Below are 16,538 nucleotides of genomic sequence, written 5' to 3' on the forward strand. Positions count from 1 at the left end.
GTTAGGCTTACTTATGAAGGTAATGTTTTAAAGGAGTAGTTTTGTACTGATGCAAATATGATAAGATGTATTACAAATCTCTCTTGTTCCAAGTTTTTTATTCCATTAATATTATTCCAAAGAGTTTGTTTTTCAATTTAAGTTCGGAAGAGGGGAATTATTGCTGATGTTTGTACTTCCAGGCTTTGATTTTGCTTTTTCTGATAAGTGCTCTTTCTTTTTAAAACACTGTATAGGGCTCACTATCCTGGAACAAAAACAGTGCCAAATGCCTTATTAACGCAGAAAAAACTGTGGTCTTCAGAAGATTATAGTACTTTCAACGATGAAGTAGGTGCAGGCTGTTGGGCTCGGATCCTAAACCAAAACTATGTGAATGGAAACATGACCTCGTAAGTGTTGTACGCTGTTGCTAGCTTTTGGAACTTCATATGTAAGAATTGTCTAAAGTACCATATAACACATCTACCTGCTATGTTAAGGGAGTAGGTAAACTGAAATTTTCTCTTCTGTCAGTCCCAGTTCAAATATACGAAGGTGTGAAGTCTACTGTCTTAACCTCTCTCTGGGTTAGAAGTCCCAGAAATTTTAATGCATTCTTAGTCATCACAGTTCCATGTGTATCCATTGGTTTATGCAGTGGAGTTCATCTGTTTTTGAGATGCTGGTGATAGTTCTTAAAAACAGAATGTTCTTAAGAACTAACAACCTGAAAAACACAGGAGGAAAATAACATAATAAAGCTAATCTAGCTGCATGCTTCTTAGGGTTTGTCTTCATTTAAAAGTAGTAGGAAAGTATTTTATTACATTTTTTTTTTCTGTACAACTACTTTCTGAGAAACCATTCTAAAACTTGCTGTGGTCTTTTGATATTTTTTTTGTTCTGTACATCTTAATGCCAAACTGAAATTTGTAAGAAAATTATTGTTCTGCTTAGCGGGTAATCATGTAAGTCAATTTTAAAACAGAATGGGAAAAATATTTTTTTCCAGTGAAACAACTACTAATATTTAAAAAAAAAAAAAAAAGTCTGATTAAAGAAAATGGAGGCATCAGGATCTAAGCAAAATCACTTCAAAACTTTTAGCTTTTATGTAACTTATTTTTGGATTAATAAAGAGAAATGTTTTTTCTGAAATGCTTGAAATGGAGCACAGCAGAAATCACTTGCGTGCTTCTAAAGAGAAACCTATTGAGTTGACTGTCTTCTGTGAATCTTGTTTCCCTCTGAGAGCTGAAAATTTCTACCACGTAACTATTTCCTCTGTGAATTCCTGACTTGTCTCTTGATTCTCATGTTCTTTAGTATTTCATTGAGGGATAAGTCTTTTCCTGTTGCATTTTCTTCTTTTTCCAAGCTCTTTGAGATTATATAAGCCCCATTTGTTTTGCAATGTAGCAGCCAGAAATTATTCAGAAATTATAGAACAGTTCCAAATCCATATAATCAATACTTCAATTATCTTGGCTTTTATATTGAGCCTTCCTGACGAAGAGAGGCTAATCTTTTTGTTGCTCATTTCCTCTGAGCTTGAGTTCCCTACATTCTTGTTGCCTTGTGCTGCATCTTATGCAAAATTTTACCATGAGGAAGCTAAGTTTACATCTTGAGTTCTTTATTTTAAGAGTGTTTTTGGAGGACTTCAGTATCTATCCTGAAATGCGTATATCATGTGATAAATCTAAGGCGATGAGTTTAGAATATGAGCTCTATGCACTCATTTATATAAAAGCAAAATCACGTACCAGCTTCTGTGTTCTGTAACTCTTTTTATTAAATTGTATCTGCATGCCTATGGCTGCACAGGTCTTAAGGTCATAGCAACAGATACTCACTGATACTCACAAATCAGAAGATGTGAAGAAAATTAACCTAGTCAATGTCCTGAAAATTTCTTAAAGTAAATCCTGGGTGATGGCTGGTTAGAGTTACTAACTAGAGTTACTGTCCTTTATTTATGTGGATAAAAGGGGGATTATACTTCTTATTAGGGCTTAAAGAAACAAACCCCAAACCATCAAAACACCACCATCACAAACAACAACCAGACAACCAAAAAAGCTAATAAAATTGTAAACTGTGACAACTTCATTTTTTAATTTTGAATTTTCTCTCAGCTGATGTGGTTAGCAAGTATGGAGTCTCAGGTGCACATTTCTTTTACTGTGCGTCTTTTTATGGTGACAGAGATAGGAAATGTATCAGTGGTTTAGTATGAAGTTTTCAACTCTGGATGATGACTTATTTTCCTTTCCTGTGGGGTTGTTGTAGTGTTTTTTTCTTTCTCCCTCTCCTTTTGCTGTAAAGATACCTAAATATATATATTTTTTTTTTGCCTGGGAAACTTCTACTTTATTTTTTGGCTGGGATGTGAAGTTTTTTGAATCTGTACTAGAGGGAAAAAAGGAATAAATTGTTGTACTAATTTAATCTAATACAATCCGTATGAGTAAACAAAACAAACCTATTTTTCCAGAACCATTGCGTGGAATTTAGTTGCTAGCTATTATGAAGACTTGCCCTTTGGTCGATGTGGATTAATGACAGCACAAGAGCCATGGAGTGGCCATTACAAAGTAGAAGCACCTATCTGGATTACAGGTAAAAAGGCTTGTGTAACTGTATTGTATGAAGCCTTTATTTGTTTATTTTTTTCTATGTGCATTTTTTTTTTGCACCAAATTAATCCAACATTAAAGAAAAAAAGCTTCTTTCAAGAGAAACCAGTGATCTTAATAGCAAGGGAAATCTTAATGTTTGACTTGATCATGCAGAAATATATAAGCTACTGCCTCTTATTACTGTTAAAATTGTTTGATCTGAAATGCCTGTAAGGGTTAGTGTGCCTGTACTGTACTAGTGTACTTTCCTATTCTTTTTCACTCTTTTTTCATCCTTAAGTAGACATTTGATTTATTACCTTACAATTTGAGAAAATAGAGCAAAGAACTTCTGTATTCTTGTACTGCCTGAGTTTCTTGATCTGTTAAACTCAGTATTTTCTTGTGCACTGGGAAAGGGGAATACTTCTGTGCTTTGTCTTACGAAAGCATGATTCACTAGTTACTGTGTAGTCCTGCTGTAATCTTTTGCTGCCTTTACCACAGTTCCAGAAAGCTAGTGGCATATACAATGCTGTGAAGAAGGATCAAGACAAATGCTTTAATTTCTATTCTTTTGCTAGTTATGAGTATATGTAAAAATGTTAGAAAAAATGGCTATACTGTCATATGAACAGTTCAGAACAACTGAGCAGCTGTTCCTGTTTCCATGTTGTCTGGATTTTCATGATCTAGGTCATACGTCTTTGGTACTGCCTTGCATGCTGAAAATTCTGCCCAATGTAGTTATTCCTCAAGGAGATGCCCATGTATACTTTCCCTGGCTTAACTGTTTACTGATTTTATTTTTTTTTAAACAGAGATGGGGGGGAAAATATAAACTGTGGTGAATATTCATATTACATATACATGATTGATTTATTTAGTGGCATATAGTGGGTGTTGATGAGAAGCTCAACATGACCCAGTAATGTGCGCTTGCAGCCCTGAAAACCAGCTGTATCCTGGGCTGCATCAAAAGCAGCACAGCCAGCAGGGCGAGGGAAGTGCTTCTCCTACTCTGCTCTGCTCTCATGAGACCCCACCTGGAGTGCTGTGTTCAGCTCTGGGGCTCACAGCACAAGAAGGATGTGGAAGTATTAGAATGAGGCCAGAGGAGGGCCATAAGGATGATCAAGGGGCTGGAGCACCTCTCCTGTAAAGAAAGACTGAGAGAGTTGGGGTTGTCCAGCCTGGAGAAGAGAAGGCTCCGGGGTGACCTTACAGCAGCCTTATAGTACATAAAAGAGGCTACGTAACGGGAGAGCTGGGGAGGGGCTTTTTGTCTGGGAGTGTAGTGATAGGGCAAGGGGTAATGGTTTTAAACTAAACGGGTAGATTTAGATTAGATACTAGGAAGAAACTCTTTATTCAGAGGTTGGTGAGGCACCAGGACAGGTTGCCCAGAGAAGTGGATACCCTATTCCTGGAAGCAATCAAGGCCAGGTTGGATGGGGCTTTGGGCAACCTGGTCTAATGGGAGGTGTCCCTGCCCATGGCAGAAGGTTGGAATCAGATGATCTTTAAGGCCCCTTCCAACCCAAACCATTCTATGATAAGATTTTTTTTCTCCTTTTTAAAATAATTGCTAACATTTTGTTTTAACTGCTTTATCTGTCATAGAGCTGATGTTTTTAATTGTATTTTAGTACAATTTCTTAATTTTCTTGTACGGGTAGAATTTTTTTTGAAATTCTATTACTTTCTTCCCCAAATCACCTTTTTCTTGTGCAAGAAATTTAATTCAGATTAGAAACAGATGTTACATTTTATTAAGATCTAATTGTTCTGATTTTTGTTCTGTTTTGTCTTAGCGCACACAACACAATTTACTCAACCAGGCTGGTCATACTTGCAAGTTGACGGACACTTGGAAGGAGGTGGCAGTTTTGTAGCTCTGACGGATGGCCTAGGAAACCTTACCATCATAATTGAAACTATGGTAATGTGCATCAGCAATTCCAACAAAGTAGGGTAGACAAAGGGAACATTTTATTAAAAAGAGCCTGTTTGGTTTTACGTAGCTTAATATCTGTGATTGTGTTATATGATAGCTTTGTTAGACAGACTGCTACAAATCTCTTTTTTCTATTTAAACTTTGTATATAACTTTTATATCACAAATTAGCCTTAATTTCATAACATACCATGGGAGAAAATTAAATCTGTATACTTTTCTTAAAGCAGTATTCCCAATAAAATTAAGTTTGTATAATAACAATCATCATTAAGTTAATGAAATAAATAGTTGCAAGTTGATCCTGTTGTTTTTTCTAATTTAAATCTATCCTGTTTTTCATGAGTATTGGCATATGATGCATTCTAGTAATGTATGATCCTTCTGTTATTTTTTTCTTCAGACTCATAATCACTCTCAATGTATCAGGCCTCCACTGCCTCATTTCAATGTGTCACCTCAGAGAGCAACTTTCTACCTCAAAGGGTCTTTTGTAAGTAGATGTTGAATAACCTTTGTTGTAACCTTTGATTACTCTTGCAAGGTGAATAGCTATCGAGAGATAAAGGCACACAAAGTAATATAGTAGGGTAGCAAGAGATCAAAATTCTTGACCTCCATTACTATAGGCTGTTATATACCTGCCAAAGTTTTAAACATTCTACTTCTGCTTTCACCATAACATGTAATATCATAACTGAATTTGTACAGTTACTACCCTCCTGGTCTAATAATACATATATTGAAGAAAAAATTCCCGGGAACAGATACCCAGTTGGATTTTTCTTTAGGATTTATTTCAAGACTGAGTGCTTTGAGCTTCTGATATAGGTTGCCTGGCTAGCATGGTCATTATCTCATGACCTTTCTAGTTGTCATCAGTTCCTTTCCAGGAAAATAACTGCAGCTGACTGTATAATGTGGGTTTATCAACATAAAATCTACAAAAATATAAAGTATGTTATGGCCAGCAGAATAGAGGGGTGACTGCTAATGAGATCAACAGCTCTAAAATAACAGAAGTTATACACCCATAAAGGATTGATGTTTCTTGAGGTCAATATTGGAGTTGTGTGGTGTTTTTTTTTTTTAATTTTGTTACATTTCATTGTAGTATTTGGTGGAAACCCTTCAAGTGTGGTATTCAAGACTTGATTTTGAATCTGCGAACTCTATTTTATTCAAGCAACTCCAACCTTTAGATGTAAGTTAATTAGTTTTATTAATCTTTTGTATTATTACGTTTAAGAAATGGAAGTGCAAAAAAGATGCTTTTCTTTGTTTTGCAATGTAGGATTATGAAGTAAAAAGAATCACATAAGGCAATATAAGGTAACTTGCACTTGGCTCTTCAGAGAGAAGCTTGATGGTATTCAGTGTGTGTTCATACAGATAATTGCTGAGTAGGCTGGTGATGCAGTTTGTTTTGTAGGGCTGAAACATTACTGCTTTCTCATAGATATGTACTTTGAAAGTAATGAAATTAAGTGATCCCATTGTGATAGTGATGCATGTGGATGTCCTTTTCCATTTTCTGGACTACCTTATTGAATTTTCAGCCTGTGGTTTTGAAATGCAATAAAATGTCAGTATAGTGGAACCGAGCGTCATTTGTTAAACCTAACTTTATTCATGCTCATGCACTGGGTGTTAGCGTTATTCCAGATATTTCAGCACTGGAGTTCCTTCTGTAGAAGGATTTGCAAGGTGGTAGTTGTAATATTTCTCTGGCCTGAAGGTGATAACGTTCTAATTTCTTGGCTTCTCTGCCCATATTCATTGTCAAACTTTTGGGATATGTGTGTTCACTGGGTGTATTTAGCAGAAATTTTTTTGAGAAAAGAGCCTCTGTTGGGATAACTTTTTGTACTACTCAAAGCATTAAGAATGTGAGTATTTGGGACGTACATCACAAACAATTTTTTTTAAAAAAGTACTTCCTCAAACTGGTTAATGTTAAAGTAACTTTTCTCAGAAACAGAGCACTGTGCCTAATACGACTTAAGTACTACCCACAACAGGATGTTCCCAGCAGTCTCTGTAACTCCTGGTGTTTTTCCCTGTTGCTGAAACTTCTTGCCTTTGATGCCTGAACTGTATAATTAAGCTCTGTTTGTATACAGCTAGTAAAGCTATAGTCAAACTTACTTCGAGGTAATGAGGAGTTTGGGGGAAGTAGTTTTCAAAAATAATTTGGAGATATTAAACACCGAGGCAAGAAGATAAGATTTTTGCCTCAAATCAGCCTTTATAGAATATCCTTTAACTCAGAAACTTGGGTATTTTGTAATTTAGTTTTGATTTTTTGCAGCTTGAGCTTTATTTAATTCCAGGTCTGGAGGGGAAGCTTCTCTATAGACCTAGACGTGGATGAAGTCTATACTTTAACCACACTCAAGACAGGGCGGAAATGTAGTTGTCCAGAGCCTCCCCCACCTCAGCCCTTTCCTTCAAATTACAAAGATGATTTCAATATTCGTAAGTCAGAATTCTCTGTTGAAAAACTTCATTTACACACAGATATAGTCTCAATGTAGAAAGGCCATAACTGTGGTATTTGAGTCCTCTGGTCTGGGATGTATGAAGTAATTGTGTTTTGTTTTTGCTTATTTATTCCAGTTTCTCTGTTAACTTACAGGTGTATACCTCACTTGTAAGGAAATATATTTAATTCTAGCTCTTAATTGGGTGGCTGCTATAGTTCTTTGATGCAAAAGATACAGCTCAAATATACTGAACTATCTTTCTTCACAAAATCTAGAAGGTAATTTACTTTGTTCATGTGATTATGAAAACTGGCCTACTTCCAAAACTTCAGTTTTTGGAGTCTGTACTTTGATAGAGTAAGAAGTCTGGAGAATATCTTCAGAGGAAACTTCTGAAAGCAAGAGTGAGTAGACAGAATAAAAATAATGTTTTGGTTTTCATATGCATTTTATTCTCTGAACAGGTAATCCACCTTTCAGCGAAGCTCCAAATTTTGCAGATCAGACAGGTGTATTTGAGTACTTCATAAATGGTTCTGACCCAGGAGATCATGTTTTCACACTCCGACAGGTGGTAGTTCAGCGACCCATCACTTGGGTTTCTGATGCAGACCAGACCATCAGTATCATAGGAAATTTTCATTGGTATGTAAACAATATTTTTGGTGATATCTGGGGAAATGTCATCCTTACCAGTGTGGGTTATGATTAATCGATCTATTTCAAACTTAATTTCTCTTGCACAGCAAGTCTGTGCATTCAGGCTATCTGTAGATGTGTAGAAATGATGATTGACAGACTTTCTTAAGTCATTGAACCCTTCTTGGATCTCTTGCCAATGCTAATAGTTCAGGTCAACTTTATCTTTGTCTAAAAGAGTCCTGAAAACATCCAAGGTTGGATATTCCACCTCATCTCTAAGTAACATGGCCCAGTGCTCCACTATATTAGAGAAAATTTTTCCTAAACTCATGCTGGACATACTTGTTCATGCTGTTATTTGAGAAAAACGGGCATGGGAAGACCAACTCAAAATATCAGTATCACACAAGCAGAATGCCAATTTTGAAGTGAGCACTACTTTTTGTATGTTTTTCAAATAGGACGAAAAAATAATTCAGTGTAAATTACTTAATCTTATACTGTGCTGCTTGATTGTTAGTGACTTGATCAATTTCATATCAGTGAGATAATTCAGGAGTTGGTGCGGTTTTTAATTGTTGTAGACTGCCATCTTCTGAGCAGTTCCTAGAATTGTGTGGATTTGATTCACCTTCTGCTTAAAACGGTTTTGTTTCTGGGTAGATGCAACTGAGATTTACCAGTCTCATAAGAGTATGATTATGATTACAGTTCTTTCTAGGAGCTATGATGGCAGTAATTTGTAATGGAACAGCATATTTTAGCATAACGTTAATTAAAATTAAAAAGTATTTGGGAAAGAGCCTATTAGATAATTAGCTTAGTACTAATGATAAACTTAATGCTTAAGATTTTTTTGTTTAATTTGGAAGAATCTAGCTTAAATTTTTGGTATGTTTTTTAAAATAGCTATTCTGTCTATTCTTTCACTGTGATCAGATCAGTGTTCAACCAAATGCTTTTTCATAACATATATCAAACTTACTTCTGACTGTGACAAATGATCGAATCACTTTGCTCTGAAGCCTGAAAACATACCACTATCTTGTAGCTGGAGATTTTTCGTTTACTTTCTGCAGCCTTTTGTTAAGTAAAGCCTTGTATTCCCCTTATAATCAGCTCCCCCTCATTGAGTAGGTCATATTTAGTGATCCTTGTAACTGGTACATAGAATGTACTCTTAAATTACTATACTGAAATCCCTAGGAATCTTCTGATTTTTTTCATTTTGGTTCCACTTCTTTGAGTTTTTATCTTATTTTCAAAACAAACTTGCTTCTTGAATACTCACCAGGTTATTGAAGTTTTACACACCTGTAATGTTTTGTAATGAAAATCTTCAATTTCAGGCCCTTTGATTTGCTTGCTTTGTCTCCAGTTTAAGCCTGGGTAGATATTTTCAACCATTATTGTACACTATAAAAATAAATATTGAACTAATCTTGCTCTGAATTTCTGTATGGGAAGATATTTGACTTCAGTCATCAATAGCAGTTTATTATGATTAAAGTTGAGGATTCTTTAGTTTTACTTTGGATTTTAATCTTGTGCTTGTGAAAGTTCTGTATTTCTACTCTTAAGTTTTGCTCTTGTTATGCTGAGCCTAGCTATATCCTATAAATATTACTATTTAACTCTCACTGATTCCAGTATTATAATATCTTGAGCAGGATGTGGGAGTCTTTCCTTTAATATATAGGGAGGCAAGAAAGAAATCTCACACAGTTTGTGTAATGAATGTCTATCCAAGAACCTGATACTTTTAATAACATTGTATTAGAATGAAATATGAGACTTTTCTTTTATGTAAGATCTGAGAAGATGACTTCCTGAAATAGGTATCCTTAATGATTTCTGTCAACTGAGCTGAGGACACTGAGTGTTTTTCTACGTATAGTAAATTAATAACTGAATAATTGGAAGCTTCCTAAATATATGACTTTGTAGCTGTATCTATATTCACAATAGTTTATTGGAAGTTGATTCAGATATGGGATGTAGAAATGTAACTTGCTGAATGTTCATCAATAGACATAATTTTTTACTTCTAAGAAGCTAGTGCTGCAACTTGGATAAATGTTCCAAGTGCTATTTCATTGTTCCGGTATTCCTTTGCTTAATGGTAGATTTTTTTTCCTTTGCAGCTGTCATTACATGTAAAACCTGATGCTTTACAGTTGAGATGAAGTATTGGCTCAGGAAAAAAATCAAGTAATTTCAACCTATCTGAACTTTGTTTTAAAAAAAATTGTTCTGCATGTTGAGCAAGAGGTCTGGGTTTCCTAAGACCTGGCCTATATGTTAAAAATGTTAGAGAAATTAAGTTAAAATTCTAACAGAATGTGGTAGTAGTGCCTTGAAACTTGGGTTTGATTGGTATCTAAAAGCAACTTCTATTTTTGTAAGCCCGAAAGCATTACTGTGGACAACACAAACCTTTTGTGTGACAGATTTTAACATGTTGGCAATACACTTATGTTTGTTGTTGGTCTATTAGAAATATTCATACCGAGAAACTTTGTGAACTCACAGGTGGAAACAACCAGTCCTGACAAGTCATCAGTGAAGATGAATCTGTGTCTGTCACACCCATAGGTCCCAATTAGGATGCCTAAATCTCTTCTCAAGAATGTTGCTGTGCTATGTAGGGAGTACTCTATCTACTGCCTGCTCAAAAAAATCCATTTTTTTTCTCATTTAAAAAAAAAACACACACTTAACTGCTCTTACAGGGTGAACCTGACAGTCACTTGTGACATCTACATAGAAAAGCAAGATGATGGGGGTGTGTTTATTGCTGGAAGAGTTGACAATGGTGGGATATATGTTCGTCGTACGAAAGGAGTTTTCTTCTGGGTTTATGCAGATGGCACCTACAGAGTCACTGGTGACTTAGGTAAGCAGCCATTTAGTAAAAGCAGATGCTGATGTATGAACATCAACTGTGCTTAATGTTTTTATTAAGGTAATCATTCAGTTTTTGTTACTCATCTGCCATCACTTGACCCACTATGCTGTAATGATGGTCATATTTCTTATGCAAGCAAGAGCATCTGAACATGAATAGGCGTTCCATTTCTTGTTCTCAGGTTTCATCAGCAGAAGATAGTCAGAAAGCTATTTTATAATAGCAAATGCAAATTATTTTGCTTTTCATAAATACTCTGATTCAGTGATACAGAAAGGTTTGTTTTGTGTTCTTCTGCTACACCTAGGAAGAAATAGTTTCTGACTCAAATGCAACTTCTAAATCTACAGTAAATCTACAGTACATCTCATGCGAAGATAGCCTCTTAACACATTGTTGTTCCTTAGGGAAACTTCGCAATTTGTAACTGCACAACTTAAGTTTATCTCTGTGTAAAAACATGCTTGTGTTTAGAATGGACTGTGGTCCATTCTATTGGTAAGATATATCAGCATTACTTAAAGAATAGTTTTTCCTAGTTGAGGGGATTTTGATTAATGACCTAATTATTTCAGATGGGGACACTTATTAGGCCATATAACTTTTTCTCCACATCTATTTTCAGTGATTTTTATATTTTTCTGGAAGGGAGCCTGAATATTAAATTAACTTGCAGCTAAAACTGTCTGTTGAATAATTGAAGATTCTACTTCTAATGCTTAGGTTTGTTTTTTCTTTAAGGTCTCTTAACCAGGTGTCAATCATGCCTGATTTCTTCTTAGTTTAAATTTTGGCCTAGAACTCAGCAATATGATGTGGCATCTCAAATCCTCTGAATTTATAAAGTTCTAATATGTAAACAAGGAGATCTGTAGAACAAACAGAGCAATAATTACTCTCATACTTCTTCAACCTGTATTCTGAGTAGAGGGAGTCTGTATTTCAGGCCAAATAGCATTGGAGGTTTCAGTAGAGAAAAGGTCTTGTCAAAATGGGGGAATGCACAGACAGTACAGAGTCTAGGTTATATATTAAGCCCTCCATGCTGCAAATGAAACTTTTAGATTTTTGGTCCTGAACATGTCTGAAAATGAGATTTTCTTTTTTGCTAGTTTGGTATTTATCTGTCAAAATGGCAAAAGGGTGAAATAGCACTTTGTTAACCTTAAGCATGTTTTTACAGCTGGAGAAGAAGTATTAATGAAGGGACTTTCTGGTGTCCGGGCCAATGCATGGCACACACTTACACTCAACATCCAGGTAAGGACATGGGCTAAAAAGCTAGAAAATCAGCTATGAAAATTCCAATACTAAATGGCTCAGACAAAACTATGCTCCTCTGCTGAGAGACTGTTTGCATTAGATTACCTATATAAAACAACAATATCTCTATTTGTTACTTTAAACCAATGTTGAAATAGTATACTTCGTTCTGTTGCCTGTATTTTTAGAGAGGTCTTGAGAAACTGGAGAGGGTATAGAAGAGAACCAGAATCATGAGTTGAAAGCTGGTGATAGGATGGTTAGAGGCAAATATTTTGCTTAATCTAATGAAAGGATCATGACCTGACTTCCTGTTCTGAAGACTCTACTAAACTAGTCTGCTTTATGAATCTGATTCCCATCAATTCTCTTTGAGTGCCAAGTCCTCATAGGTGGTGCCTCCTAAGGGCTTGGAACTGGGGAACTTGGTTGAGCAGCTATTCTTCTTTCCTGTACTGAGGAAGCATGGGTATTTTGCAGTAAAAATTGTCTGCAGTTGATTAGAAGCCTGTCTAAAGTATGTTTTTTTTTTTTGTTGTGTGTGTGTTTACCTTTTTGGACCATAGTTGCTTGGTGAGAAAACTGATACCAAACTTTATTTAAAATATACCTGTGCAATTAGCTGGAATTGATGTTGGTGCAAGTAACTCAAAGGCTCTAAGCTCCTCTGCTGCCGAATTCCCTTGCCTAATATAACTTTCACAACTGCATGTGGCCTGAAATAATGAGGAAGCGTAAATCCTAGTTGAGGATATCTTGTACAGAAACAAACTGTCTTTGAAATTCAGTGTTAAGTCTTTCTCTCATGCTAAAATGTCAGTGAGTGTTAGCTTTTTTTTTCCTTTTATTCTTTTGTACTAGGAGACAAAGGGATGCTCTTATCTGAGACATTCATTGAAATAGAAGTAATTTAGTTTTGTTTTTGTACACCCACATTTATGACAGTGACTGCTATCTGTAAAATGGACTAAGGTGCTTACTAACCTGAATGTGGTACTAAAGATGAGAGTAAACTATTTAAAGCACAAAACAATGACATTTGTTAATCTTAAAATTACGATGCTACAGACTTCCATCTGCACTGTTAAAATATTTTGTACTAAACATGCCTTCGAGGCAATAACAGAATTGTAGAGGCCTCATACTGATCGTGTGAGAGCTCTCATATTGCTTTTTAGAAAGTATTCTTTGGTTTTACCTGTGTCTGTAATTATCCCTCAGATTAAGAAATACAGGTAAAATAGAGTGCTTTTCTTTTTTCTAACTACAAGTTAGTGGAGCATATTGGCAAGTTAAAATTTAACTTTTACTGAAACTGTTCTTAATTTTAATGGTAACATTATACTTGAAAGTTCTCTAATTCCCTCCTTTAAACTTAATGACTAAAATGCATCATTCTTTTCTTCTTTTGACTTTTTGCCTAATTGTGCAGAGTCAATGCCAGGTGTATTATATCCACAAAAGAACTGCTTTGTAGTTCCAGGTAGCTCTAGCTTTGCTAAGCCCCTCAAAACAGCTGGCTGTTTTAAGGGAGTATGACACCAGCACAAGAAGAAAACCAGTGTACCTTTGAGATTCTGCAGTGAGTTTGCAAGCTGCGAGTTGGGGAAAGATGAACCTTCTATATATGAACTGTAAAGGCATTAGATGTGTCTCACAGAGCTGATAAGCACTGTATGGTTCTGTGTGATTATTTAGAAGTACCTCCGCGTGGAAAATGTGTGAAACAGAGTTGAGAGTTCACCTGACACCTTTCAGGCTTGTCTCATCTTCCTTACAGGCTGTCTCAGTGTCAACACATTTGATGGCTGGATTTTTACAAAGCTAACTTTCTTTCTGTTTTCTGACAGGGCGCTTCTGCCTCAGGGCTGTTAAATGGTTATCCACTCTGGGAGAATGTCACCATTTCTAAACCAAGTAACGGATGGGCTGCTATTGGAACTCGCTCATTTGAGTTTGCTCAGTTTGACAACTTTCATGTTGAAGCTAGCTGAGCTGGCTTTTGCATTTGGAGAATGCAGTTCTCATCTTTCTTTGAAGAAGAGACAGATTAAACTTTGGGGACAACACTGTGATTGATCTGATGGAAAAGAACCTGAATCCTCATCCTATTTTTTGTTAAAAGTTTACTTGACTAGTTATAAACATGACTAACTTTATCCCCTGGTTGCTATGGGATTTTTGCTCTTAGATTTCTGGGGGTGAACTTTGGTTCAAGGTAACAATGAAAACAACTTTGTGGATTTAAATCCTTTGAATAATAAGATCTTAACTTTCCAGCTCATTTTAAGATAACTTTGGAAGTTCATATATGATAAAGGCTTTTCAAGCTGCATTTTTAACACTAACATGATTGTGTCCATTCCTTTCACTCTTGAAGAATTAAATGCCAGTGGCCCCATACTGTTGTAGGTTTATCATTTTCAGATTTCATTTAGATGAAGAATGTAATTTTCTGTGTTAAGAAAAAAGATGCTTTGCCTGTGTTTCTACTACAGTCTGAGGCTAGACATTACAATAAATACTCCAAATGTATTTTATTACTTCTTCCAACTTACACTGCCAGCCTTAAAATATATTGTGTTTTCAGTGGAATGGAAATGTGCCATACAAACTGAACAGGCAATGCAGGATATGTCTTATTTATCAACTACCTCCTTTGTTCAATGAAAGGATTGAAATAGATTAGAAGATACTGTAATTTGCAGTTCATTATTGAAAGCTTTGTGTTTTTGTTTGCCTGCTGCAAAGAATAAAAATCCAGAGTCCTGGATGCTGGCATTCCATGTCAGGTCATATATCGAAAAACATCTTTTTGTTCGTAGAAGCTTTGGCATCCATCTCTCATTTGTGATGATCTAAAGCTTAGAGCATAAAATAATTCAAGTATAACAATATGTCATGGAGTTTATTATATTATTCTAGCACAGAGGAGGTATGGATACTATCATGTACTTGCATTAAAGGAAACGGGGAAAAAAAACATCCTTGTCCATAAGACTTTGCAACCTGTTCATAAGGTAAGTGACAGCAGGTAGATGCAGACAGAATTGCCTAGTGTGTCAGGCACTGGTGTTGACACAAGTGTCTGTTTTTAAACTTCTATGCATCGGAGTAAGATTCTGAAGGATCAGAAATGCAGTCTGAAAGGAGGGACTCTCTGATATTTCACATTTTTTTCCAAGTTACTGTGCTACAGGAAAAAAAATCATTGTGACTATAATGAGCTAGTGAATGGGATTTTCATCAGCTGGCTTGTGAAGTTTTCTGTTCATTATTTAGCATGAAAATCTCTGTTGCCATAACAAAACATGCCTCCTGTGTCTGCTTTTCACATTCACATCTTATTTAATTGGCAAGCAAGTACTTCTGCAAACATGATAGGCCACTTGTATCTGAATAAGGCTATCTCTAGCAGGCAGTATCTTTGAGAATCTTGGAGATTCTTTTGAGAAACAGATTTGCAATATACTTCAATTTATGCTGAATGTTACTTGGATCCACTCTATTTTGAAGGCTGTTTCTGGTAAGCATTGACTTTGGTCTTCAAAGCTGTCACCTAAGATAGTTAATGCAATAGAAATTATTACTAGAAATTTTTTTTTAAAGTTTTTCTTCCAAGTCAGGTTTTGGAGAAGGAAGGGGCCCCAATTTCATCTCTAGTAAGTGGAGATGAAATTTTTTAGTTTTGTAAGAATTATACAGCTGGTTATGAATCATTCATAAGCGCAAATTTCATATGTGCAAGTAACCTTGAACAATGGTGTAAAGCACTGAAGTTTGAAATTCTTGTAGAAGGCTTCCAAATATTGTTTCTTTAAATGGGTTGAAAAATAAAAAACTATTTTCTACTTTAGTTTCATTCTGGTGGTTGAAGTGTGGATGCAAATCTGCTCATTACTTGCTTGATTTAAGAGGGGATGTCACTGGGAACTCCAGACGTGAAGGAATCTAATTTTAGGTCCTTATATTCAAATAATAACGAATACAGGAGAAAAAGTTAATAGAATAAACTTATTTTACTTGTGATAGATTTCCCTAATAGGAAAATCTTGTGTGGGCTGCAGGCAATGTTTGTGTAAGATTAGCAACGAAGAAGTTATTCCAAAGGAGTTGTCCATTTTTTAGTACCTTTTAATGCACTAGTGTAATAAACTACTGTTGTTATTTTGTGTACTAAACACAGTGTATTTTGTCACTGGAAATGTTGATTATTTTTTCTAATCCTAATTTATTAATGTTAGAGAATTAAACTGTTATGAACAGAGTAAGTGATTTAATGGTGATATAATGTTATTCATCCTTATGTCTGTAATTCTTCACCCTTCAGCAGGCTGTAATATGCTTGGTAATAACAAGCTGTCAGGTCTTTCATTGAGGGGTAGATTTATGTTGTTGATTATAAATACTAATCATTCCAAATGGACAAATAAAGCACTTAAAAACCCTTTATTTGTGCAGAATGCTTCTGTAAATGGGTCTTGGTATCCTCCAGTAAGGAAGCTGACAGGTTTTTCATTGTAATTCCTGGTAAAGATGCTTGGCGTTGGGTTAATTTGGTTGGAACAGTTTTTCTGATACTGAATAGCCAAACATTCCTCATTAACAAATAACCTCAAAATCCATATACATCAGGACTTACTTATAGTGCTCAATATACGTTTTTCCTTACGTCTGTT

The 16,538-nt window shown here is 35.5% G+C and overlaps 1 protein-coding gene across 2 annotated transcripts in view; it reads left to right on the forward strand.

Moving 5' to 3' along the window:
* Positions 1–16,311, forward strand: part of GALC (galactosylceramidase) — a 40,608-nt gene extending 24,297 nt beyond the window's left edge. For both annotated transcript variants that reach the window (XM_068683012.1, XM_068683013.1), the window contains exons 8-17: positions 237–392; positions 2,480–2,604; positions 4,418–4,545; positions 4,964–5,053; positions 5,675–5,764; positions 6,894–7,038; positions 7,511–7,691; positions 10,421–10,584; positions 11,780–11,856; positions 13,710–16,311. In XM_068683012.1, the coding sequence (XP_068539113.1) occupies positions 237–392; positions 2,480–2,604; positions 4,418–4,545; positions 4,964–5,053; positions 5,675–5,764; positions 6,894–7,038; positions 7,511–7,691; positions 10,421–10,584; positions 11,780–11,856; positions 13,710–13,853 (1,300 nt within the window). In that variant the 3' untranslated portion in view covers positions 13,854–16,311. The remainder of the gene's footprint in view (positions 1–236; positions 393–2,479; positions 2,605–4,417; positions 4,546–4,963; positions 5,054–5,674; positions 5,765–6,893; positions 7,039–7,510; positions 7,692–10,420; positions 10,585–11,779; positions 11,857–13,709) is intronic.
* The last annotated feature ends 227 nt before the right edge of the window (positions 16,312–16,538 follow it).

The sequence above is a fragment of the Anas acuta genome, chromosome 5, assembly GCF_963932015.1.
Source record: "Anas acuta chromosome 5, bAnaAcu1.1, whole genome shotgun sequence".
NCBI classification, from domain to species: Eukaryota; Metazoa; Chordata; class Aves; order Anseriformes; family Anatidae; genus Anas; species Anas acuta.